General features: G+C 53.1%; 1 protein-coding gene across 1 annotated transcript; it reads left to right on the top strand.

Annotated features, from left to right (window-relative positions):
* Nucleotides 1–1,437: 1,437 nt before the first annotated feature.
* On the top strand, nucleotides 1,438–19,878 carry LOC146356733 (uncharacterized). Its single transcript, XM_084830275.1, has 8 exons — nucleotides 1,438–1,614; nucleotides 2,319–2,704; nucleotides 3,158–3,312; nucleotides 14,524–14,802; nucleotides 16,814–17,095; nucleotides 17,430–17,543; nucleotides 18,551–18,574; nucleotides 19,646–19,878. Exons 1-8 carry the CDS (start codon nucleotides 1,438–1,440, stop codon nucleotides 19,876–19,878), a joined length of 1,650 nt encoding a protein of 549 aa, XP_084686401.1.
* Nucleotides 19,879–24,885: the final 5,007 nt, after the last annotated feature.

Here is a 24,885-nt window from a genome sequence, read left to right as displayed (position 1 = left end):
CTTATTTAATCTGAGCCCCAGGCTTTCCAGACTAGCATTCAACCCTGGATCAAACATGTGGTGGTAATGCAAATATGCCCTGAGCATGTGCAGAGTGTATTCACTTCCCTCTGGAGTAGCCTCAACAAGCTCATGCACAACTGTGGGATAGGCTGAGGACGTTGGTTTTCCCAAGGAAGCCAGAACTGCTTGGCCCAGGCCTGGGTGGGGGAGCAGGTCAGGTGTCGACCTTGCCTGGCCTGGCCTGTCCCTCCCCAGCCCGGCCCGCACGCTGCCTCTGCGCCGGGGCTTTCCAGGCCCGGCTGGTCACCGGATGTGGCCCCTGCGTGCCTGTCTGTCGAGGGGTCTGTTTCGCGGGGACTTTCATGAGTCGAGACTTGAGCTGCGCCAATCGCAGGCTCCGGGACGGCCCTGGTCATCGGTTGCTGGCAGGGAAGGCCTCGCCTTTGCAAATCCGTCCCTTGACCGGGTCTCTACAGAGGGGGGAGGAAAGGGAAGGGAAGGGAAGGTTTCTCCTGGGCAAGCGCCGGGTCATTGCTGACCCCAGAGGGACGCACTGGCGCCGTCATGGCGGACTGTAGCGGGGTGGTCTGCCCTGGCCCTCCCCAGGCGTGACCACCTTTCCCCCAGCAGGGTGGTCCTCATTTTACCGACCTCGGGAGGACGGAGGGCTGAGTCGACCTGAGCCGGCTACCCGAGACCCGGCTTCCGCTGGGACCGAGCTCAGGTCGTGGGGAGAGTTTCGGCTGCGATTCTGCCACCCACCACCCTGCGCCGCACGAGGCTCTTGGAGGAGGGGCAGGAGATCGAAAATGAGCCATTGCCAAGCCCCCCCCCCCCGCCTCTCTGGGCCAGGCGTTCCACGTGTCCTGCTTTGGGCATGAAACAAGCAGGGGTGAAACCCACTGAAGGTTTTCCACTGGCAGGCCCCCAGAGCAGATTCGGGTGGCATGCAGCGGTCTGCAGGGGAAGAGGAGAAAGTCTTGGTGTAGCGCCTACATTGTACTCCTTTCGGCGCCAGGTGAAGACCTTTTTATTTTCCCAGGGATTTTAGCTTTCTAAATTTTTATCGTTGCTGTTTTAAATCTGTATTTTAAACTCCTGTACTGCTGCTAGGTTTTATTGTGGTTGTATTGTTATATTGTGGTTTTAATGTTCTATATATTTTAAATTGTTTTATTGTGTGTTGTTTGGTTTTAATTTTTGTGAACTGCCCAGAGAGCTTCGGCTATTGGGCGGTATAGAAATGAAATAAATAAATAAATAAATTGGTGTACCAGCAGAAGCCCCTTGCGCAAAATCAGATCCTGCCCCAAGAGTCGCGGGGCTCCTGCAGGGCTCACAGATCGATTGGGGTCCGTATCGGCCTGGCTGCTTCCTCAGAGGCATGAGGGGTCTCCTCGGAGGGCAGCGAGGGGTCTACACGCATATAGGCACATGGAGACCAACAGCAGCCCCCAGAACAGGCTCTTCTTGGGTGGGGGCAGTGGAGGTGCAAAGCGGCCGAGGGGAGGCCAGACGGCCTGCCTGGCCCAGGGCTCCTTCTTGCATCATCGAACAGAACCTCAGAAGGGCCCAGATGCTGCTCAGGCCCCCGAGGGCCCATCCAGTCCAGCACCCTCTTTCCCACAGCGGCCAACCAGGCGCCCCTGGGGAGCTCACAGGGAGGGTCACATCCAGGGGGCAGCAGGGAATGGATGGCGCTTGGAGGGTCTTTTCAGTGGTGGCCCCCCAGTCCTGGAATGCCTTTCCCACTGAGGGAGGGGCTGCAGGTCAGTGGTAGAACACCCGCTTTGCAGGCAGAAGGCCCCATCCCAGCCCCAGGCAAAGACTCTTTTATTTCCCAGGGCCTTTTAAATCTCACTTGCCTTGACTGTTGTTGTTTTTTGCTTGCTGCCACTTGGGGTTTATGCTGCATTTCACTTCTATTGTTGTTGTTGTTCAGTCGTTCAGTCGTGTCCGACTCTTCGTGACCCCATGGACCACAGCACGCCAGGCCTTCCTGTCCTGCGCTCTCTCCCGGAGTGTGCTCAAGTTCATATTCATTGCATCAGTGATGCTATCTAGCCATCTCATCCTCTGCCGTCCCCTTCTCCTTTGGCCTTCAGTCTTTCCCAGCATCAGGGTCTTTTCCAGGGAGTTTTCTCTTTGCATTAGGTGGCCAAAATATTTCAGCTTCAGCTTCAGTATCTGTCCTTCCAATGAGCACTCAGGGTTGATTTCCTTTAGGATTTCACTTCTATACTTAACGTGTTTTCATGTAATGTTATGTGATATGTTATAATATATTGAAATTTTGTTTTATTCCTTGTCCTCAGCTGGCTGAGAGCTCTGTGATAGGCCTGTCCGGCACTGATCCTTGGAGGGTCCCAAGCACAGGTGCTCCATTGGAGGCCAAGGGGCCCAATCCCGGCAAACGCAGTCCAAAGGGCCTCCGGGGAGCAGGGATGGGAAACGTCCCCCCTTCCGCTGGGCATCAGAAACAGCCGCCCAGGAGCTTCTCCACAGCTTTTCAGGCCTTGGGCTGCTGGGTGACTTGGTCTGGCTGTGCTGTTCACCAGCAGAACCCTACACAGAGACCCCTCCCACAAGGCTTGTGGGGGCATCCAGATCCGTCCCAAGGGGTCCCATCCCAGGAAGATGAGCAGGTGGGGGCGGCCGGAGGGAGCAGCCCCAGAGTGGGAGCAAGGAAGAGCCGCTTTGGGTGGGTGGGGGGAGACATTGGTGAGAGGAGCCCTACTCCTCCTCCCCACACACCCCCGGCCCCAGTCCCAGGTCACAGGGCCTGCTGGGCATCTCAGGGCTGCTTGTCGCCAAAGATCATCAGACCAGCCGGCCGACTGACGCTCCGCTCGAGATGTGGCTTCCTCCTGGAGCCCCCTTGGCTGCAGCCCCCCTGGCCTGGAAGGAGGAGGAACCGGGGGGGCTCCTTAATTCACCCCCCCTCCAACACAGACACAGGGGGGGGAGAGGGAGAGAGAGAGGGAGGGAGACGTGGAGCCTCCTCTGCCTCCAAACCTCTCTCCTGCTTCTCCGTCTCTCTTTCCGTCTTCTGCTGGAGACGGATGACGCAGCTGAGGAGCGAATTCTCACTGGTGCTTCTCTCGCCCTCTCCGGCACTAAGGAGAAATATTGCTGCCCCCCTTCCCCATCACAGACCCCAAAGTTTCCCTCTGGGGCTGGAAGCAGATTTTCTCTCCCGTCCTTGTGGGGCTGCAGCCATGGGGCCGGCCTGGGCTCCCCCGGTGACGATGGTGCTGCTGATGGGGCCGTCCTTGGTCCCTGGGGCTGGAGGGAGGAAGGCGCCCCCAGGTAAGGGGAGGAGCTGTGCAAAAGGGGGGGTGAAGAAAGACCCCGCCTGATGCCCCTCACCATCCCAATGGGACCCCCCTAAACCCAAAGGCAGGTGGTCCCTGGGGAGAGAAAAGGGGGCAAGAGGGACCCAGGGAGCCTCCAAGGCCCAGGGAGGGGTGGGTGGAAAAGCGAAGCGGGGCCCCCAGGATCCTCACCCAGCCCCCAGCCCCCTTCTGCCTCCCCCCATTGCCTCTGGAGCTGCCTCGAGAGGAGTCGGACACTGGAGGGTCTGTCGCCCCCAAAGAGGCCCCCTTGGAAGGGCGGAGAGTGAAAGAGGAAGAACAGAACAGGGCAGGACTGGGGCAGAGAGGAGGTGGTGGGGTCTGTGCTGAAACGGCGCACTGCACACACTGTCCTTGCTGGATCAGGCCAAGAAGGCCCATCCAGCTCCCCCCCTTCTCCAAGCGTGGCCCCCCACGTGGCCCCCGCAGGCTCACAGAGCCACTGCCAGCCGCCCTTCCCCCCTCCAGAGCCCGCAGTCGAAGTCCAGCTGCAGCTAACAGTCCCAGCCAGGAGGTGCAGTGATGAGGGAAGTCCGCACCTGTTGAATGTCTGCCTGGCCTGCAGCTCTTAAGGGCAGAAGAGCCCTGCCAGGAAAGAGATGGTGGCCCCAACCCTTCTCCCTGTCACGCCCTTCCAAACTCCCCCCTGCCTCCCCCCCATCCCAAAATGGGCAGAGCCCAGTGTGGAGGAGTCGTGGGCTGGAGGGGACCCCCCTGCAAGGTCTGCCGGTGGTGGTCCTGGGAAGGCGCTGCTCAACCCCCTCCCCACTCCGCTGCCCTTGGATGGGGTGGTGTCGGGGCCGGTACTTTCGGGCCTGAATTGTGTTGGGTCCTGATTGCAGGCTGGGAGTTCGGCTGAGGGAGTAACTGACATCAGCCCTGCAATGTTGCCCAGTGCTGTTGTCCTTACGCTGCAGTTGGGGGAGACAGCTGTCTAGGACAACCCTGCAGTGCAGACTAGTGTTATTATGCGTCTGCTAGACTGGAGGGGCCTTTGGCTGTGCGAGAAGGGCGTGGGGCAGCCCTGCGGTGTAGTCCACTGCTGGGACGGAGGCTGGTTGGGACCACCAGCCAAAGCTCCTCTTCCAAAACAGCCTCAGCTTGCAGCACAGGCCCCCCGCTTCACTGGCAGCCCCTCAGCCCCCTCCCAAGTCCAAATCAAGCCTTGAGCTGCAGGCAGAATCTTCGTCCTCCATGGACTTTCAGTGTTCAAAAGCAAAACAGGAATGAATTGTTTTCGCAGAAAAGGGGACCTGAGCGAGGGGGGTGGGGGGCTCCTCCCTCTGCTGCTGCATTGTTTTCTGTGGGGAGAGGGAGCGACGTTCTGGGCACCTTCCCCTTCTGTCCTGCAAGAGAAGGAATCGTGTAATACGGTCTACTCAAACTGGTCCTTGGAGGGACTTTGAGATTAAATTTACAGAGACCTCGGGAAGGCAGCTAAAGCAGCAATCCTGTGCACGCTGACCTGGCAGAAAGCCCAATCGTTCAGGCATCAGGAGTTTTAGGCGTCAGGAGTTTTAAGGGCGATGCAGTCATGAGAGCCCCCCCCCCTCCAATCTCAGTTAAGAGTGTGCAGATCAGCTTTATGAGTTTGCTTTTTAAATAAAAGGTTCAAACGATGGGGGCATATTTGCAAGAGGAGGACAAGGGTCTGGCCATTCACAGCTCCAGACCCTCACTTCCTAAAGGCACATTAAATCTAATAGGGGTGACCAAAAGGAGTAAATATACTAATAGTAGTACTAAAGTTTATATAACCCCAAATTAAGTTTCAAACAGCTGTGCAACGGTTTAAACATGCATGAGATTGGACAGAAAGAGGGAGTGGAGCAGCAGCAGTAGCAGGAACAACCCCCCGCCCCGAGCTCCCATTCCCGGGGCTTTTATACCCCTGCCCTGGCCACAGGTGGGGCCCAAGGAGCAATGAGACAATCAGCCTCCAGTAGGAAATGGGGTGCATGTGGTTACAGCATTTGCTCACCAGCCAGAAGCAAGGTGTCCCATCTACCTCCCATAATTCCATGTGTCTGGGGAATGTGTCTGGCACCGTTACAAATGGGCTACTTTGAAATGTCCCAAAGGATGACCCACAGTCTGCCATCTGGGCATGCTATCTTGATTGACGCATTGCTCTTCCGTATATCTTCTTTGACCTCCCCGTCATCTTTGGCCATTTTGGGTCATATCCGCCCAGACGCCTCCTCCTAGTTGTCGCTTGTTCTCAGGGCTACACTTCCCCGCCCAACTCACATCGAGTCGGGACATCCTCTGAGCAGCAGGTGTGCTCCACAAGAAGTAACAACAGCCCTTTTCCTCCCCTCAGGGGCCTCTGAGAAGGCTCCGTCCTGCTGTTCCTCTCACTGAGACACTCTGCCAGCACGTCGGGGCCTTGAGCGAGCTCTGTGAAGCCGCCTGCAAAGACTGCTGCACTTTTTCCCCTTCTGCAAAGACAGTCCTGCAAAATCTCAGTTAGAGTCTCAGTTGGTGAAATAACATCATTTGGCATAGAGTCAAGCTTCACAGTCTCCTCGCCCAGGGGTCAAGAGTCTGCAATATAAAGCTGGTTACGAGTCTGGGGTCTTCTAGGGGCTCTTCTTGTAGGCCTCCCCCAGATTAAATCAGCCAACTTTACTCTGTTAACCCTCTTCAGTACCAGATTAACAATAAGAACACTGTTTTGTTTTTTAAATACGTGTGTGCCTCCTGTTCCCTTTACAGTAACATTTCTCTTGGGGATGGATTAAGCACACGCAGAAACAAAGGTGTGTGTGTGGGGGGAGAATTAGAAGGACAAAAATGCAGCAGGAAGGGGGGGTTGCAGCAGGCATTTATTCGTCCAAGGCTGAATGTCAAACAGCTATTATTTTTGCTCTTTGGCAAAGGAACGACACTAGTTGAGGGCGCCAGTCGCTTATTCTTTAGGTGTTCTATTACGTCACCTCTCCCTTCACGCTGCCCCGTGCTTCCTTGCCCCACTGGGGCCCTCCGGATGGCTTGGACTTCAACTCCCATCAGCCCCAGCCAGCATGGCCAATTGTCAGAGATACTGGGAGTTGTAGTCCAAAACACCAGGAGGGCACCAGGTTGGGGCAGGCTGGGGAGGCGAGGGTCCGCCAGGGCTTCTGTCTGTGTTGGGTTTTTCTGCTGCTGCTGGTTGATTTGGGTTGCATTGTGTGAGATTATTTATAACGTATCTGTACACACAGAGAGAGGGAGAGATAAAGGTTTTCCCTAAAAGGTGCATTAAAAAAGTTTAAGGAAATAAATAAAAATATGGGATGATATGGCTTGAAAGGGGGGTTAGTCAAAGCATGGAGGAGAAGCTCAGCAGTGGCTGCTAGTCATCATGGCTATTTGCTGCCTCCCGTATCAGAAGCAGCATGCTGGGGAAGGTGGGTGGGAGGGGGCGATTCCTCTCCTGCTCTGCCTGTGGGGCATCTGGCCGCCCACGGTGTGAACAGGACGCTGGACTAGAAAGGGCTTTGGTCTGATCCAGCATCAGGGCTCTTCTCATGTCCTTAGTGTTGCATTTTCCTTCCTCTCCTCTTCCCTGCAGCCCCCCCCATAGCCCACAATCTACTCTGGGGGGTCCCCAACTAGTGTCCCCAACCCCCTGGAGAGTCATGAAGGACGTTCTGTCATGTGTGTCGGGGGGAGACACTAGTTGGATACTCCCCCACACACACACATATCCCGCATCATAAGGGGATGTGTAAAAGCCAGAACGAAACAGGCCAGAATAGCCCCTTTGTTTAAAAAAAAAAAAAACACCATGCCCCAAATAGCAGCCTGTGTCAGAGGCACTTGGGGAGAATATTTTTTGCCGTTACAGGCAATAGTCCGTATTCAAGACAAACGGCCCAGGACGGCAACTTCTAGGTGCGCCAGATCAGCCAAACTCGCCAGTCACACATTGCTGTATGGGATCGATAGAATCAGTCACAAAATGTCCACAGAAACCGTGTTTCTGCAGCCACTCCAGGCAACAGACGGCACTCCGGAAAAATAGCCCGGAACGGCGCCTCCCAAGCAAGCCAAATCCACCAAATCCACCACTCAGACGTGACTCCATGGGAGGGATGGAATAAGCCGTTGAACCTCAGCAGAAACCTTATTCCGGCCTCTGTTCGGAGGAATGGTCCATATTCCTAAGAACCACCAGGAACGATAAGTTGCAAGTGAGCCAAACAAAGCAAGTTCACCAGCTACACAGAACTGTTTGGGACTGATGCAAGAAGCCACAAACCCTCCACCGAAACCACGTTCTGGTACCAGGGAATAAATGGCCCGTCACACCAACTGCTGAGTGAACCAACCCGACCAAAATAGCCAGGGACACACACTGGATGGAAAACCTCCACACAAACCAGGTTCTAGGATTTGTTCCAGGCAATAAATATTATTCTGGGAAAATGGCCCAGAATGCAAATTTCCGAGTTAGCCAAACTAAATTCCCCCACGACAAAAAATCAGAACACATCCTCAGGAACCACATTCTGAGATCTGTTGCAGGCAACTTAACATATTCTTGAAAAATGGTCTGGAATGCCAATTTCCCAGACGGTGAAACCAACCAAATTCAGACATTGGACACTGACTGAAATTATCTATGACTTAAATAAGGGTATTTGGGGCAATAGGCCATTGAGGAGGTCAGATTGCCGGTTCCGATGCATCCTTGCCCAGAAATTGACATACGGTATTGGATCCAATGGGAGTACGTAGCCTAAAAGGCTCAGGTTTAAAGCCTCCCAAGCCATGTAACTTTCCACTGTCTGACTTGCACACAGGAGACATGCTGGAATTGTTTTCTGGGGTAAATTAGACCAAAATAGCTGGTTTAATAGACAAATTTAATTTGACGATGTCAAATGCTACTTAGTAAGGCTAAGAGTTAAAGGCAAATTTCTGTAAATGTTTGAGTGTTTCGATTCTGTTATATTACTGCAATAGCCATTAAAGGTGGCTTTTCAGTCTGACAATGAGTGGTTTTTCTGGACGTTTTGTGGCTTATCGTATCGATCCCATCCAGTCTGGTGCGCCCGGTGAGTTTGGTTATAGAATAGAATCATAGAATAGTAGAATAGTAGGGTTGGAAGGGGCCTACAAGGCCATCGAGTCCAACCCCCTGCTCAATGCAGGAATCCAAGTCAGAGCATCCCTGACAAATGGCTGTCCAGCCTCGTCTTGAAGGCCTCCAGTGTGGGAGAGCCCACCACCTCCCCAGGTAATTGGTTCCATTGCCGTATTGCTCTGACACTCAGGAAGTTTTTCCTGATGTTCAGTCGGAATCTAGCTTCCTGTAACTTGAGCCCATTATTCCGTGTCCTGCACTCTGGGATGATCAAGAAGAGATCCTGGCCTTCTTCTCTGTGACAACCTTTCAAGTACTTGAAGAGCGCTATCATATCTCCCCTCAGTCTTCTCTTCTCAAGGCTAAACATGCCCAGTTCTTTCAGTCTCTCTTCATAGGGCTTTGTTTCCAGTCCCCTGATCATCTTTGTTGCCCTCCTTTGAACCCTCTCCAGCTTGTCTGCATCCTTCTTAAAGTGTGGTGCCCAGAACTGGACACAGTACTCCAGATGAGGCCTAACCAGTGCTGAGTAGAGGGGAACTAGTACTTCCCGGGATTTGGAAGCGATGCTTCTATGAATGCAGCCCAAAATAGCATTTGCCTTTTTTGCAGCCACATCACATTGTTGGCTCATATTCAGCTTGTGATCGACGACAATTCCAAGATCCTTCTCGCTCGTAGTGTGGTTGAGCCACGTATCCCCCATCTTGTAACTGTGCATTTGGTTTCTTTTTCCTAGGTGCAGAACTTGGCATTTGTCCCTATTAAATGCCATTCTGTTGTTTTCTGCCCAGCACTCCAGTCTATCCAGATCACTTTGAATTTTGTTTCTGTCTTCCAAAGTATTAGCTATCCCTCCCAATTTTGTGTCATCTGCAAATTTGATCAGCATTCCCTGCACCTCCTCCTCCAAGTCATTAATAAAAATATTGAAGAGCACTGGGCCCAGGACTGAGCCCTGCGGTACCCCACTCGTTACCTCTCCCCAGCTTGAGAAGGTCCCATTGATAAGCACTCTTTGGGTCCGATTCTGTAGCCAACTGTGGATCCATCGGATCGTTGTTTCATCTAGCCCACTTCGAGCTAGTTTGCTCATCAGGATATCATGGGGCACTTTGTCGAAAGCTTTGCTGAAGTCGAGGTATATGATGTCTACAGCATTCCCACGGTCTACAAGGGAGGTGACTTGATCAAAAAATGAGATCAGATTTGTCTGGCAGGACTTGTTTTTGACAAATCCATGTTGGCTTCGAGTAATCACTGCATTGTTGTCAAGGTGCTTCCAGATGGATTGCTTTATGATCTGCTCCAGAATTTTCCCAGGGATTGATGTCAGACTGACTGGTCTGTAGCTCCCAGGTTCCTCCTTTTTACCCTTTTTGAAGATAGGGACAACGTTAGCCCTCCTCCAGTCATCTGGCACTTCCCCGGTCCTCCATGATTTCTCAAAGAGAATAGACAGCGGTTCTGAGAGCTCTTCTGCCAGTTCCTTTATGACTCTAGGATGCAGTTCATCTGGCCCTGGAGATTTGAACTCATTCAAAGTAATTAGGTGTTCCTTGACCATATGCCTGTCGATCTCAAGCTGCAATCCTGCCCCTTCAGCCTGTACTTCGCCTTTGCCAGGGGGGTCATAGACCATCTTTTGGGAGAAGACTGAGCCAAAGTAGGAATTGAGCACCTCTGCCTTTTCTTTGTCCTCTGTTATCATTTTGCCATCCTTATTTAATAGCTGAACAACCATTTCTTTCCTCTGTCTTTTACTATGCACGTAGCTGAAGAAAGCCTTTTTGTTGTTTTTAGCATCCCTCACTAACCTCACCTCGTTCTCCGCTTTAGCCTTCCTGACGCCATCCCTGCAATTCTGTGCTACCTGCCTGTACTCTTCCTTTGTTACTTGGCCTTCTTTCCACTTCCTATATGTGTCCTTTTTTGTTTTCAGGTCATCCCTAAGCTTTTTGTGAAGCCACATTGGCTTCTTCTGTTGTCTTCCACCTTTTCTTCTTGTTGGAATTGTTTGTGATTGTGCCTTGAGAATTTCCTTTTTTAAAAGTTCCCACCCATCTTGGACTCCTTTTCTCGCTAGCATTGCTTGCCATGGGACCTTACTGATCATTGTTCTGAGTTTATTAAAATCAGCTTTCCTAAAATCCAGGGTACGCGTTTGAGTACACTCGGCTTTTGCTTCCCTTAGAACCAAGAACTCAAGTACAACTTGGTCGCTTTCCCCCAGAGTTCCTGTAACTGCTACTTTATCCACTAAGTCATCTCTGTTGGTTAGGATCAAGTCAAGGATAGCCGATCCTCTAGTTCCTTCCTCTACTTTCTGTAGGAGGAAGTTATCCGCCACACAAGTCAGGAATTTCCTGGAGGGGCCATGTTTTGCAGAATTTGTCTCCCAACAAATATCGGGGAAATTGAAGTCCCCCATTACTACTACATCATGCTTCCTTAAAACATTGGCTATTTGCTTTTCAAAAGTTTCATCCTTGTCTTCTCCTTGATTGGGTGGCCGGTAGTAGACTCCGACCACCAGGTTCCTTTTATTCTTTGCTCCATTTATTTCAACCCAGATGCTCTCGATGGGGCTACCAAGCTCCTCCTCCTGTATTTCTGTGCAGAGATATGTATTTTTCACATACAGTGCAACCCCGCCTCCCTTTCTGTTCCTCCTGTTCTTTTTGAACAAGTTATATCCTTCAACTGCTGTATTCCAGTCATGAGAGTCATCCCACCAAGTCTCAGTTATACCTATCAAGTCATAATTTCCCTCCTGTATTAAGAGTTCAAGTTCGTTCTGTTTGTTTCCCATACTCTGGGCATTAGTATATAGACATCGAAGACCATGTGCTTCATAGTCTGGCTTTCTTCCTACATGTGTCTGAAGACTATTATTGGGCGCTATCAGCGCTGTTCTCTCCATTGCAGTGCATGCGCCTACGTCCATTGTTACCCCCAACATTACATCTCCCTTCCCCGTACGATTCAGTTTAAAGCCCTCCTGATGAAGTTCTTCATGCTGTGGCCAAACACATTCTTCCCAGCCTTTGTGAGGTGCAACCCATCCCTAGCCAACAGCCCATCTTCCAGGAAGTATAGCCCGTGGTCCCAGAATCCAAATCTCTCTCGTCGGCACCACCTTCGTAGCCAGTCATTCACCCGGAGTATTTTTCGTTCCCTTTCTATCCCTCTTCTAACTACTGGAAGGATGGATGAGAAAACTATCTGGGCCCCAAAGTTCTTGAGTTTCCTTCCCAAAGCTTCAAAGTCTGACGTGATCTCTTCGTAGCTCCGCTTGGCGGTATCATTTGTTCCCACATGGATGAGAAGAAAGGGATACCTGTCAGTGGGCTTTATGAGTGCAGGCAACCTTTCAGTCACGTCTCTAATCTGTCCTCCCGGGAGACAACATACCTGGCGAGTCCACGGGTCTTCGCGACATACTTGGGTCTCGATCCCACGCAGCAAGGAGTCTCCCACTACTACCACTCTTCTCTTCTTCTTCTTGTAGGCCTGGGTTTCATCGCCTCTGTTTGACTGACCTTTAGCCTCTTGCTCACTCTCATGCAGGTTCCCCTGTGATTCTTCCTCTGCAGGCTGTCCTCCAGTCTCATCTGCAAGTACCTGGAATCGGTTCCACAGCTCCACTGCTTCCACCGGTGCAGAGTGGCGTCTAGTTCTTCTTCTCCTAACTGTCACCGTTTTCCAAGGAGTATCCTCTACTCCATTTTTCTTCACCTCAGCATTTCCCACTGCCTCATCTTGCTGTTGCTCTTCAAGCTTGTGGTCTGCCCTTTGCTGCTGTAGTTCCCCCATTCTGTCCAAGAACTCTTCGTGTTCTCTTATTCCCCGGAGGGTCGACAGTCGCCGCTCCAGTCCACTTACTTTTTCCTCCAGCAGCGTGATCAACTTGCACTTGTTGCAGGTGTAGGCCATGTTGTTCTCCGGCAAGAAAACAAACATTGCACACACCTTGCAGGTCACCACCACTGGAGAGTCTTGTCCTTCCATAGCCCCGTTTCCCTTTTTGTGTCTAGCTTTGTGATTGTTCTAGACTAGCCTGTGCCTGCTCCTCTACTCAGTAGAGGTTAAAAGCAGAGTCCCACTGGTGCGGAAGTGTGTGTTACAAGACAAATAAATGAAAAAAAGTTAGTAAAAAAAAATAAAAAAAAATGTTAGGGGCCTCCCCCTTGACCTCCCCTGCCGAACTCCCCTGGCCAACTCCTGTTTGCTCCCCCTGTGCGCTCGCTCTGTTCGCTCGCTCTCTGGGAGCTTGCCTGCTTCTGTAGTCCCTGGACCAGCTGGAGCAGCTTGCTCTGCTCTGCTCTGCTCTGCTCAGCTGGGAGGCGGGAAACAGACTGAAGCTTCCCGCCCAGTCAGCTGCTGGGAGTACTCAGGCCACACCCCTCCAATTCAGTTGGAGCTCTCAGAAGCTCCTGGTGAGCTCACAGCCAGTCAGAAGGATAAAGGGCAGCGCCCTGGGCTTCCTGCAACCCACTTACCTCTTAGCCTCTGTCTCCTTTGTCTCCTTTGTCTCTTCAACCACTGCAACTCCCCTGGCCAACTCCTGTTTGCTCCCCCTGGTCGCTCGCTCTGTTCGCTCGCTCTCTGGGAGCTTGCCTGCTTCTGTAGTCCCTGGACCAGCTGGAGCAGCTTGCTCTGCTCTGCTCTGCTCAGCTGGGAGGCGGGAAACAGACTGAAGCTTCCCGCCCAGTCAGCTGCTGGGAGTACTCAGGCCACACCCCTCCAATTCAGTTGGAGCTCTCAGAAGCTCCTGGTGAGCTCACAGCCAGTCAGAAGGATAAAGGGCAGCGCCCTGGGCTTCCTGCAACCCACTTACCTCTTAGCCTCTGTCTCCTTTGTCTCCTTTGTCTCTTCAACCACTGCAACTCCCCTGGCCAACTCCTGTTTGCTCCCCCTGGTCGCTCGCTCTGTTCGCTCGCTCTCTGGGAGCTTGCCTGCTTCTGTAGTCCCTGGACCAGCTGGAGCAGCTTGCTCTGCTCTGCTCTGCTCAGCTGGGAGGCGGGAAACAGGTTGATTTGGGTGACTTGGAAGTTGCCGTTCCGGGCTGTTTTGCAGAAGATGGACTATGGCCTGGAATGGCAACTGAAACGTGGGTTTCCTTGAACAGGGATTATTGCCCAGAATGGATACGGGAACGTGGTTGCTGTGGATGTTAACAGTTGCCACTATTTTTGACATGGTTTTTTTTTTTTAATTAAGGGCCCCTTCTGGCTGGTTGCGGCTTCCACACCATCCCCGTCGTCAGTGTGCCTGGGGCTTCACAGAGCAAGAGCGGGGAGGTCCCTGCCCCAAGGAGCTTCCAGTCCGGAACTGGGCCCTGGGGAAGCAGCAGAGGAAGGGGAGGGGAGGCCGGGGGGCACGAAGCGGGGGGGGGGCTCCGAGTGCCTGCTCCGGCTGGGGGTGCTTCGGCTCGGCCAGAGCTCACGAGAGGAAGGACAAGGGTGCCCAGGGTGGTCCTGCCCTCGCCTGAGTCCCGGGAGGGGCTTTGCTTCTGCCGAGTTGCAGCAGCAGTAAAAGCCCGGAGTTCTTGAGGCCGTTTTCTGCTTCGGGACACGAGGATACCTGAAGAGCCCCGAGGCTGGATCAGGCGCACGGCGCGCCCAGTCCGGCGTTCCGTTCACACTGCGGCCGCCCGGCTGCCCGCGGAACCCACCAGCAGGGCCCGCGCGCGGCAGCGCCTCCCGCCATGCTCCCGGCACGTGCCGCGCTCGGCTCGCTGCCTCTGGTCCGGGGGCGCCCTGACGACCCCAGGCCTGCCTTCCTGAACCACAGGTGTGCCGGTCTCCGGTTTAAAAACCTCTAGGCTAAGAGTGCTCGCCGCGGCGCCCCCCACGGGCTGAGGGCGCTGACAGGCGGGCAGACCCCTGCCCCGCAAAGGGATTGCTCAGAGTTGGTGGACGTGGGGGGCAGCGGGGTCTCCCTGACGGCCCCCCCCGCCCCTCCCCCCGCAGCCCCCAGTTCCGGCACCGGGACAAGCAGCGGCAGCCCCTGCAAGGGCGGTGTGCGGCGAGGGGGCCTCCCGGGAGCTCTCGCCCCCCTGACCCTCCCCCCCCCGCCGCCCCTCCCCAGGGCATCTCCTGGCCCAGGCCAAGGCCGAGTGCCGCTTCGCCAACGGGACGGGCCGGCAGCCGCAGGCGCGCTTCCTCGAGAGGCACGTCTACGACCGGCAGGAGCTCGTGCGCTTCGACAGCCACCGCGGGGTCTTCGAGGCCCTCTCGCCGCTGGGGGAGCCCGACGCCGAGGACCTCAACAGCCGGAGGGAGGTTCTGCAGGGCGCGCGGGCCGCGGTGGAGCGCTGCCGGCACAGCTACGTGACGGCCCAGAGCGGGCGCGTGGTCGGGAGGAGAAGTGAGTCTGTCCGGGAGGGGGGAGGGCGACCCCCGTCTCTGCAGCCCCCGCACTGAACTGGCTTCCTCGGCCTCCTGCCGCCCCGCCCCCTCCCCAGGCCTCCCGCAGCCCAGCCCCTCCCTCGGAGCCCCGCCCGTGGCCCCCCAGCTGCGACCCCCCCCACACACTCTCCATCCCCAACAGCTGCCGTGCATAACGGTGACGACGGCAACAGCGGGGCAGCGGCATCTCTTTCCTCCAGCACCTCCCGGAAGGGCTCCGCACGTTTCGAAAGAGGCATGTGAAAAGATGCATGAAGCCCCCCGTGCATGAAGCGCCTTGCGAAATGAAGTAGCCAGAAAAAGAGGCTGCCCTCAGGTAAAAAAAACCACGTCCCAGTACAACAGGGGTGACTCTGGCCACCAAGACATCCCAGTGGGGAGAGCGGTGCGCTCCTTGACACTACACCAGGGCACAGACCAGCGATCCGTGCGCACAGGTCCAACACAGCTTGAGCATGACAGTGAGCGACTGAGCAAGGGCCTGTCTCCACACGCTGTGCATGCAGTGAATGGGACACGTCAACCCCCGTAGCTCATCCACTCAAGAACCCCGTCCAGGCACTCTTCACAATAACACACCTTGACCTTCAGCACACCCAGGACGCAATCCCAGGCATGTTTGGACAGGAAGAGAGCCCGACGGTATCGGGAGCCAGGCTAGGGAATGCTGGGAGCTGTGCGCCTTCTTTCTGAACATACTTGGATTGCGCCTCGCATTTTCATCTTCCCTCCTGCAATGCTGCCTACTGTATCCGTGGAGGGTTTTTCCCTTTTTCCAAATGAATCAGGATGATCTCCTCTGCCCTTCTTTTGGCAATTTATCTTACAGTTTCATAGGTAAACTCTGGAAGAGAAAGACGGACTGTGGTATTATGGACATTTAGCCAGCAATCCCGCACCTACTTTCCTGGGAGTAAGCCCCAATGAACACAGTGGGACTAACTTCTGAGTGCTGATTGCACCGTTAATGACTGAAATACAGCCCTTTGAGCTCAGTGGGGCTTGAATGTATAAGTTTACAGGGTAGGGCAAATATTTTAAGATCAGGCGAATAGATGTCAGGGGCACCCTAGCTGCCTCTTGCAGTCCCCACCAATAGACAACTCAGGACACAGACGATGAGGAATTCTTTGCAAGACTTTATTCCTTTATTACTTTATGACTCTTTCAGAATACTAGTTGCTAGCGCCAAAGCAAGGAACAGCACTGGGAAAGATAGCTGAGTAGCCTAAGCTCCAGGTAAGGAAGTTGGTCCTCGTTTGAAGGGAATCATGGGAAGACCCTGAACTTATGGGCTAGGGAGAGATCCTCCCTCTTTCCCTTGGGTCCTCGGGACGCGACCGTTGCTTGCGCGCCAAGCGAGCACTACGCCTCCTTTCCGCGCCCTCCATCTGTCGCCACTCCCTGCGTCAGCGCTGAGCGTCCAGCAAGCCCCCCTCCAGTGCTCTATCGCTGCCAGGGTCACTATCTATCCCAGGAATGCTGGCAGGAGGAATCTCTGCCAGCTGCTGTGCTTGTGAGAGATGAGCGGGCTCTTCTCCCACGGATTGCTGTTCCACCTCAGAACTGCTCTGGGGCTCTATGGGCTCAGTTTCCACCCTGACAATAGATATATAAAAGGCTCCCAGAGCCATTGTCAATCAACCAGAAAACAAAGCAGCCCAGGCCCACAGGCCCACGATCTAGAAAGACATGATGCAAAAGGAAAAGGGGTTGGGGAGGGAAGAGGGAGAAATTGAGCAGATTTCCTTGCACGTCCCACTTGTTTTAGCCCTCATAGCCGCTCAGTAGCCTTCCACAAACCAGTAGCTGGGGCATAATCATAAAAAGCAACAGGGCTGCTCCCCCCACTTTACCCCCTCCTAATTTGAGCACAGGAAATCAGCCGGGAGCAGGATACCGTGTTCCTTTTCTTGTTCTGCCTCGGCTTGTCTGTGTCTCTAACGAACGTCCTTCTTCTTTCCTTCCAGCTTCACCCACTGTCACCATCTCCCCCACCAAGGAAGACCCCGTCTCCCCCCACACCCTCCTGCTTTGCACTGTGACAGGATTTTACCCCCTGGAGATTGAGATCAAGTGGCTGAAGAACAGGTGGGAGGAGAAGGAAGGGGTCGGCTACGGGGAAGAGCTCCGGAATGGAGACTGGACGTACCAGACCCAGGTGATGCTGGAGACGATGCCCGGGCTGGGAGACATCTACACCTGCCAGGTGGAGCACACCAGCCTGGAGACGCCCATCACCGTGCAGTGGGGTATGAGCCCCCCCCTCCCTCCCCCTGTCCCCTGGAGACATAATCCTGCAGACAGGAATTCCCCATTCCTGTGTCCATCCTGGTCAGGCTGCAGAAAGGCCCCACACTCTGCCCTTTCTCCAGGGTGTTCATAGTGGGAGCCAAGGTTTGAGCTGCGCCTTACTGATGATCACATGGAATCATTGTGCCTGTAAACTGCTCTAGTAGCAGCCTGTCTACGCCACTTGCTGGGGAACATGGGAGGGAGGGTGCTGCTGTGCTCCTGTCCTGCTTGTGGGCTTCCCACTGGGGCCTCTGGGGGCCACTGTGGGAACAGGATGCTTCTCCTTCACAGAGCCGCGGACTTCGGACTCTGCCAGGAACAAAGTGTGGATGGGGGTGGTGGGGGCCGTGCTGGGCGTGGTCTTTGTGGCCGTGGGACTCTCCCTCTACCTGAAGAGCAGGAAAGGTAAGTGTGTGTGTGTGTGTGTGTGTGAGAGAGAGAGAGAGAGACAGAGACAGAGAGAGATTGGTGGCACCAGAGGGACCTGGTGGGGAGGGGATCAAGGAAATGAGAGTAGGGGTTGCCTGCTCTCTCCCGTTCTTCCCCCCCCCCAGCAGAAGCTATCCAGGAATCTCCCAGTGTCTGCTTCCCCGGGATCCACCTGGATGAGACCCTTCTAAAAGGTGGGGGCCTGATCCAAGGAGAGTGACCGCCCTCCTCCTAGTGTAGTGGCTAAGACACTTGAGTGGTGAATCGGGAAGCCCCCAGTTTGAATCTCGCCTCTTCCGTGAACTCACCAGGTGGCCTTGGGCAAGCTGCTCTCTCTCAGCCTCGGTCTCCCCAGCTGCAGTATGGGGGACAGTAACACTGGCATACCTTACAGGGTTGCTGTCGTCAGGTTTAGATCACTTGAAAGCACCACTGAAATGTTCAGCATTATTACCGCCTGCTCTGACTGGCCATGGCTCTCCGGGGTCTGGGGGAAGAGAGAAGGATCTTTCCCCTCATCTCCTCCTGGCGTTCTTTCTTCACTGGAGCTGTCAGGACTGGACCTGGGTGGGCCTCCTGCATGCCAAGGAGCGCTGAGCTGTGCCCCCTCCCCTCCCCCAAATCCACATGCTGGCACTTGCTCAGACCCTGCGCTGGTTCTCAGGAGTTTCTGGCCCCAGGAAGGGGGTCCTTGTGCTTCAGTGCCAGCCCACCTTCCAGGAAAACAGGGGGCCTCTGAGGAGGGTTTGCTTGGAAAGATCCCCCCGAGTAGAGGTCAATGCAGCTGCTGGGCCCAGAGGGCAGGTTGTGCTTTGCAACAATACCAGGTTTTGGCTGCGCAGAGAAAAGAGGCACGAGAGGTTTGCGCTTTGCGGGGCAGTTCATGGTGGAGGGAAGGAGGGGTGATGCTTTCATCATCCAAATCCCTGCAATGGATTTACCGTTATCTCCATTTCTCTCTCTCTGTCTCTCTCTCGCTCTAGCAACACCCATCCAGCAACCTGCAGGTGAGATCACTGCACAACTCCCCAGTTCCCTGTGTTTATTTTTATCCTTCCTTTCCAAAATCACTTTGCTCAAGTGACTGACAAATGCTTTAAAATGGCTCCACAAAGCCAGCATGCAGAGTGCGACCAGAACAGCTGCCCTGTGAGTCTCTTGCAGCAGAAACTACCAAGAGTCTTGTGACACTTGAAAGAGTTGCAGATTGATTGTGGCAGAACCGTTTATGGGCAGAGCCCACTTCCTCAGATGTGTGAAGGGCTATCCTCAGTTTGTTTGCTTTTAATACAGCTTAATATATTAAAAGCGCTTACAGTTTACATATAACAATATTAAAAACACAGCTTAAAACACTGTTAAAAACAATTGCAACTACTACTACAAGAACAGTATAAAAAACAGTAAAAAGGAGCAGCATCATGATCAGTTATGAATATTACAAGCCAGATTAATAATAAGGCAGTTGAGAGATGTATATGGAAACAGAGGGGGGAAATCCAATCAGTGAGGCCCAGAGGTACTGAATTGCAAGGGTTGCTATGAGCAAAACTCTCATGTATATAAGATATGCACAGTGACAATTCACATCCACGAGAAGTTGAGATCATACAGCCTTCCTAGCGTTGCTACGTTAACACTTCCAAAGTTGCAGATACATCCCTGGTCTCAGTTAAGCCCTAAATGGATAAAATCAAACTTGCTGATCACTCGAAGTCAGAGAACTTTATTCTGGAGCCTCCCTTGACAGCTGGATTGTCAAAATATGATGACCTTTGGGTCAGCAGGAGAGCGCCCAAGGAGGCTGACATCGTGGGGGTCCTCCTCGCTTGGCTGCAGCCCCCTGACCTGCACAGCATGACATTCTGGGACATCCATCTGCCCTTCTGAGTGGGTTGGTGGTGCGATGGGAGGGACCGCAGTGGCCAGGGGGTGAATGGGAGAGCCCCAGGGCAAGTCAATATTCCCAACCATCTTCTCGCACACCATCCAGATATGTAGTTTCCTATGTATTTACGCATTTTACTGTGCAGTTTCCTTTTCTTCTCCCCTCCCTTCTCCCTCCCAGCACTCGTCAGCTAGTCCTTCCAGCTCTGAGTCCCAACATGGACAACATCTCTTTGGATCGCCACTGGAGCTCTTTCTTTTACTGCATTCCTTGGAAGATGCAAAACGGAGGAGGGAGGAAGAGAGAAAAGAGAATCTGCAGCCTGGACCTCCTCCTCCCGCCACCTCCCACTGGCTGGCCTCTGCTAATTTGGTGGTTTGGGGGAGGGGAGGGGGCTTCATCCTGCAACATTTTAAACTTTGATTCTGGGTTGCTGGGGGTGGAGGGGAGAGAGATGGGAGGCAGATTAATCCTGCCACGTGCTGAGAAGATCCTTATCCTTCCCTGGTCAGATTCTCCTCCCCACCAGGCAGAACCATACAGGTGACCCCCTTCCCAGATGGGAGTGAGATTCACTCCTGGGTCAGGTGTCTCAGTGCTCCCAGAACTGCTGCATCTGTCAGTCATGTTAGCCGTTCTGAAAAGCATCATGAAAGTGTTCCAGGGGATTCCTCTCTAAGTTGATTTACTGCTAATTAAAACTGTTGTTTCCTATTCCTTGAGCAGCAGGAAATCACAAGATTTAGTTGAAGGGCACTGAAAAATTAACCATTTCCTTTCAGGGGAGGGGCTGTAGCTCCATGGTACAGCCCTTGCTTTGCGTGCACAATGTCCCAGTTTGAATCTCCAGCAGCATCTCCAGCCAGGGCTGGAAAAGGCCTCTCTCTCTCTCTCTCTCTCTCTCTCTCTCTGCGTGAACCCCTGGAGAGCAGCTGCCCGTCAGCATAGAGCACAGGCGGGGAACTTGGTGTCCTCCTGACTTTTCCCTCTCCATCATTATACAAACGAAGAAAGAAATTACAACCCAAACTAAAGTACAACATTACACAGTCGCAACCTGTCCAAAGTACTACATAGATTTAATCCATAATAGTGTTCAAACTACCGTACAGTTGCACTCATTTCACATGCCAGCAAGGTGATGCTCAAAATCCTACAAGCTAGGCTTCAGCAGTATGCGAACCGAGAACTACCGGAAGTACAAGCTGGGTTTCGAAGAGGCAGAGGAACTAGAGATCAAATCGCCAACATTCGCTGGATCATGGAGAAAGCAAGAGAATTCCAGAAAAACGTCTATTTCTGCTTCATTGACTACACTAAAGCCTTTGATTGTGTGGATCACAACAAACTTTGGCAAATCCCTAAAAAGATGGGAGTACCAGGCCACCTTAGCTGTCTCCTGAGAAACCTGTATGAGGGTCAAGAAGCAACAGTAAGAACCGGACATGGAACAACCGATTGGTTCAAAATTGGGAAAGGAGTACGACAAGGCTGCATATTGTCACCCTGCTTATTTAATTTATATGCAGAGTACATCATGAGAAACGCCGGGTTGGATGAATCACAGGTCGGAATTAAGATTGTCGCGAGAATTATCAACAACCTCAGATATGCAGACGATATCACCCTAATGGCAGAAAGCGAAGAGGATCTCAAGAGCCTCTTGTTGAGGGTGAAAGAGGAGAGTGCAAAAGCGGGTTTGAAACTCAACATTACAAAAACGAAGATCATGGCATCTGGCCCCATCACTTCCTGGCATATGGAAGGGGAAGAAATGGAAGCAGTGACAGATTTTATTTTCTTGGGCTCCAAGATCACTGCAGATGGTGACTGTAGCCATGAAATTAAGACGCTTGCTCCTTGGGAGGAAAGCTATGGCCAACCTAGACAGCATAGTAAGAAGCAGAGACATCACCTTGCCGACAAAGGTCCGTCTAATCAAAGCTATGGTTTTCCAGTAGCAACATATGGCTGTGAGAGCTGGACTGTAAGGAAGGCTGAGCACTGAAGAATGGATGCTTTCAAACTGTGGTGCTGGAGAAGACTTCCGAGACCCCTGGGCTGCAAGGAGGTCAAATCAGTCAATCCTCAAGGAAATATTATGCTGCCTCCATCGCGTCTGCAGAGTGCTGTCCCAGGAGGCTGTTCCAAGTGGTCCGGAGCCTGGTCGGTCCTGTGGCTCCGGAACCACTGGAGCATTCTAAGGCCTCCTGTGAGGCTTTGGCAAGGCACTTTGCAGATAAAATTGATCAGATTAGGTGTGTTACTCTGCATGCTGTGGATACAGTTAGTGAGCAAGAGGCGGCCTGTGGCAAACCGGTTTTGTGGGATCGGTTCCAGCTTCTTCCTCCTGATGAAGTGGACAAGGTGCTTTCATCTGTGAGGCCGACCACCTGCTTACTTGATCCTTGCCCATCTTGGCTCATTATGAGCTGCAGAGAGAGACTGGGTGAGGGGATCAAGGCGGTGGTGAACGCCTCCCTTGAGGAGGGAGTGATGCCATCAGCCCTCAAGGAGGCAGTGATAAGACCACTCTTAAAGAAGCCCTCCTTGGATCCTCAAGTTCTGAACAACTTTCGCCCAGTCTCAAATCTGCCATTTTGGGGCAAGGTGATTGAGCAGGTGGTGGCGGTGCAGTTGAAGGCACACTTGGAAGAAACTGATTATCTAGACCCATTTCAGTCGGGCTTCAGGCCTGGGCATGGGACAGAAACGGCCTTGGTCGCCTTGGTGGATGATATGAGGAGGGCTCTGGATAGGGGTGAATGCTCCTTCCTTGTTCTCCTCGACCTCTCAGCGGCTTTTGATACCGTTGACCATGGTATCCTCCTGGACCGCCTGGAGGGGTTGGGCATTGGAGACACCGTATTACGGTGGTTCCGGTCCTTCCTCTCCGGCAGGTACCAGAGGGTAGCACTGGGAGAGGAGGTTTTGGACCCATGGCCACTCACTTGTGGGGTGCCACAGGGTTCCATCCTCTCCCCGATGCTATTTAACATCTATTTGAAGCCGCTGGGGGCTATCATCAGGAGGTTTGGGGTGCAGTGTCATCAATATGCAGATGACACACAGCTCTACCTCTCGTTCAAATCTTCACCAAGGTTGGCCGTAGAATCCCTGTCCAAATGTCCGGAGACGGTGAGTGGCTGGATGGGGAGGAATAAGCTGAAGCTGAACCCTGACAAGACTGAGGTACTTTTGGTGGGAGACAAGAGGAGGCTGGGGGGTGTTGACCTGGTGTTGAATGGGGTACGGCTACCCTTGAAAGACCAGGTCTGCAGCCTGGGGGTCATTTTGGACTCCCAGCTGTCCATGGAGGCTCAGGTGTCAGCTGTGAGCCGGACAGCGCTGTATCAACTCCATCTGATACGGCGGCTGCGCCCCTTCCTTCCCGACCATCTGCTCCCATCGGTAGTACATGCCCTGATCTCCTCTCGTTTAGACTACTGTAATACGCTCTACGTGGGGTTACCCTTGAAGATGGTTCGGAAGCTGCAGCTGGTACAGAACGCGGCGGCTCGCCTGATTAAAGGCAGCCGCCGGCGAGATCACATCACTCCAGTGCTGAAGGAGTTGCACTGGTTACCAGTTGTTTTCCAGGCCAAATTCAAGGTGTTGGTTTTGACCTTTAAAACCCTATATGGTTCCGGCCCAGCCTATCTTAAGGAGCGCCTCCAGCAACACCAGACAGGCCGCTTAACAAGATCAGCCTCGGATGGCCTTCTCTCTGTCCCATCAGCCAGGACAGCTAGACTGGTGGGGACGAGGGAGAGGGCCTTTTCTGTGGTGGCCCCCACTCTGTGGAACTCCCTCCCTAGGGACCTCCGTCATGCCCCCTCTTTAATGAGCTTCCATCATGCATTAAAAACGTGGTTGTTCAGGCAGGCATTTGGGGTGGGTTAGGGTATTTTAGAAAAAAAAATTATTGTAGAATTTTATTGTTTTAAACTGTTTTATTGTATGTTGTACATCGCCCAGAGTGGCTGGGTGACCAGCCAGATGGGCGATTAATAAATTTAATAAATAAATAAATAAATAAATCAACCCTGAGTGCTCATTGGAAGGACAGATACTGAAGCTGAAGCTCAAATATTTTGGCCACCTAATGCAAGGAGAAAACTCTCTGGAAAAGACCCCGATGCTGGGAAAGACTGAAGGCAAAAGGAGAAGGGGACGGCAGAGGATGAGATGGCTAGATAGCATCACTGATGCAATGAATATGGACTTGAGCACGCTCCAGGAGAGAGCGGAGGACGGGAAGGCCTGGCGTGCTATGGTCCATGGGGTCACGAAGAGACAGACATGACTGAACGACTGAACAACAGCAATTACAAATAAAAACAATCTTTTAACTATCCATGTCATGTTGTCTCACTGAACTCTGCCACAGGGAAACAGGGGAGGGTGGAGGGGGAAAGGAGGCAAGGACTGATCCACATATGTGAGGAAAGGGACCATTCAAACTCGTCTGCACTAGAGAAGCCACGCACTACTTTGTTGTGCTGGATTAATTTCTCTAGCAAGGCCATTTCCAACACTCTCGCCATCCACTTTTGCACAGATGTTTTTGACTATGATTCCCATCCTCCCAGAGCATTGGCCCTGCTGTTTGGGGCGTAGGGGAGTTGTAGCCCAAAATATCTGGAGGGCACCACATCGCCTCCCCTGTGGCAGACAATGCTGGGCTAGGTGGATCTGGGGCTGGCTCTGAAGGCCAAATGGTATCCACTATCGCAGCTTTCCTCAGCCTGGCACCTTCCAGATGTGCTGGACTACAATGCCTATCCTCCCCAAACACCAGGCCACTTGTCTGGAGGGCACAAGCTTGGGGGAAAGGCGCATTTCTGTTCCCATCGTTTGTATTGTTGGCCCCTTTTCACTGTGGAGAGGGATTCTTCTCCGTTAGAATGTCAGAGGCTAATGTCAGTAAAACAAGGGTGCCCTTTGCAGAGAGCGGCGGGGGATGTACGAAAGTCACTTACCTGAACCCAAACGGTGATTCGCGGTGGGGGGGAGGCGCTCCGTCCCTCCCCCCGAAATTCTGGCAGAACCGAATGTTAACACTTTCAAAGTTGCAGATACTGGGAAAGCCCCAGGGCGAGTCAATATTCCCAACCGTCTTCTGTTCTCGCAGACCATACAGATATGTAGGTTCCTATGTATTTTACTGTGCAGTTTCCTTTTCTTCTCCCCTCCCTCCCAGCACTCATCAGCTAGTCCTTCCAGCTCTGAGTCCCAGCATAGAAAACATCTCTGGAGCTCTTTCTTTTATTTGGAAGATGCAAAATGGACGGGGGAGGAAAAGTGAAAAGAGCATCTGCAGCCTGGAGCTCCTCCTGCTACCGCCTCTCAGCACAGGATGGTTTCTCCCATTGCTGTTAATTTGGGAGTTGAGGGGGAGAGGGGAGGGGGCTTCATCCTGCAAAATTT

The sequence above is a fragment of the Heloderma suspectum genome, chromosome 2 (genome assembly GCF_057233095.1).
Source record: "Heloderma suspectum isolate Gila_16-S chromosome 2, 16-S_ref, whole genome shotgun sequence".
Taxonomy (NCBI): domain Eukaryota; kingdom Metazoa; phylum Chordata; class Lepidosauria; order Squamata; family Helodermatidae; genus Heloderma; species Heloderma suspectum.
This window is presented reverse-complemented; position numbering and strand designations above follow the sequence as displayed.

What these genes read in the sequence shown, in the direction of transcription:
- LOC146356733 (XM_084830275.1), top strand. Translation starts at nt 1,438, where the DNA reads ATGGAGACCAACAGCAGCCCCCAGAACAGGCTCTTCTTGGGTGGGGGC. An exon ending in CCGAGGGCCCATCCAGTCCA is followed by an intron (nt 1,615 to 2,318) that starts GCACCCTCTTTC and finishes CCTTGTCCTCAG; the next exon opens with CTGGCTGAGAGCTCTGTGAT. An exon ending in AGGGAGGAAGGCGCCCCCAG is followed by an intron (nt 3,313 to 14,523) that starts GTAAGGGGAGGA and finishes GCCCCTCCCCAG; the next exon opens with GGCATCTCCTGGCCCAGGCC.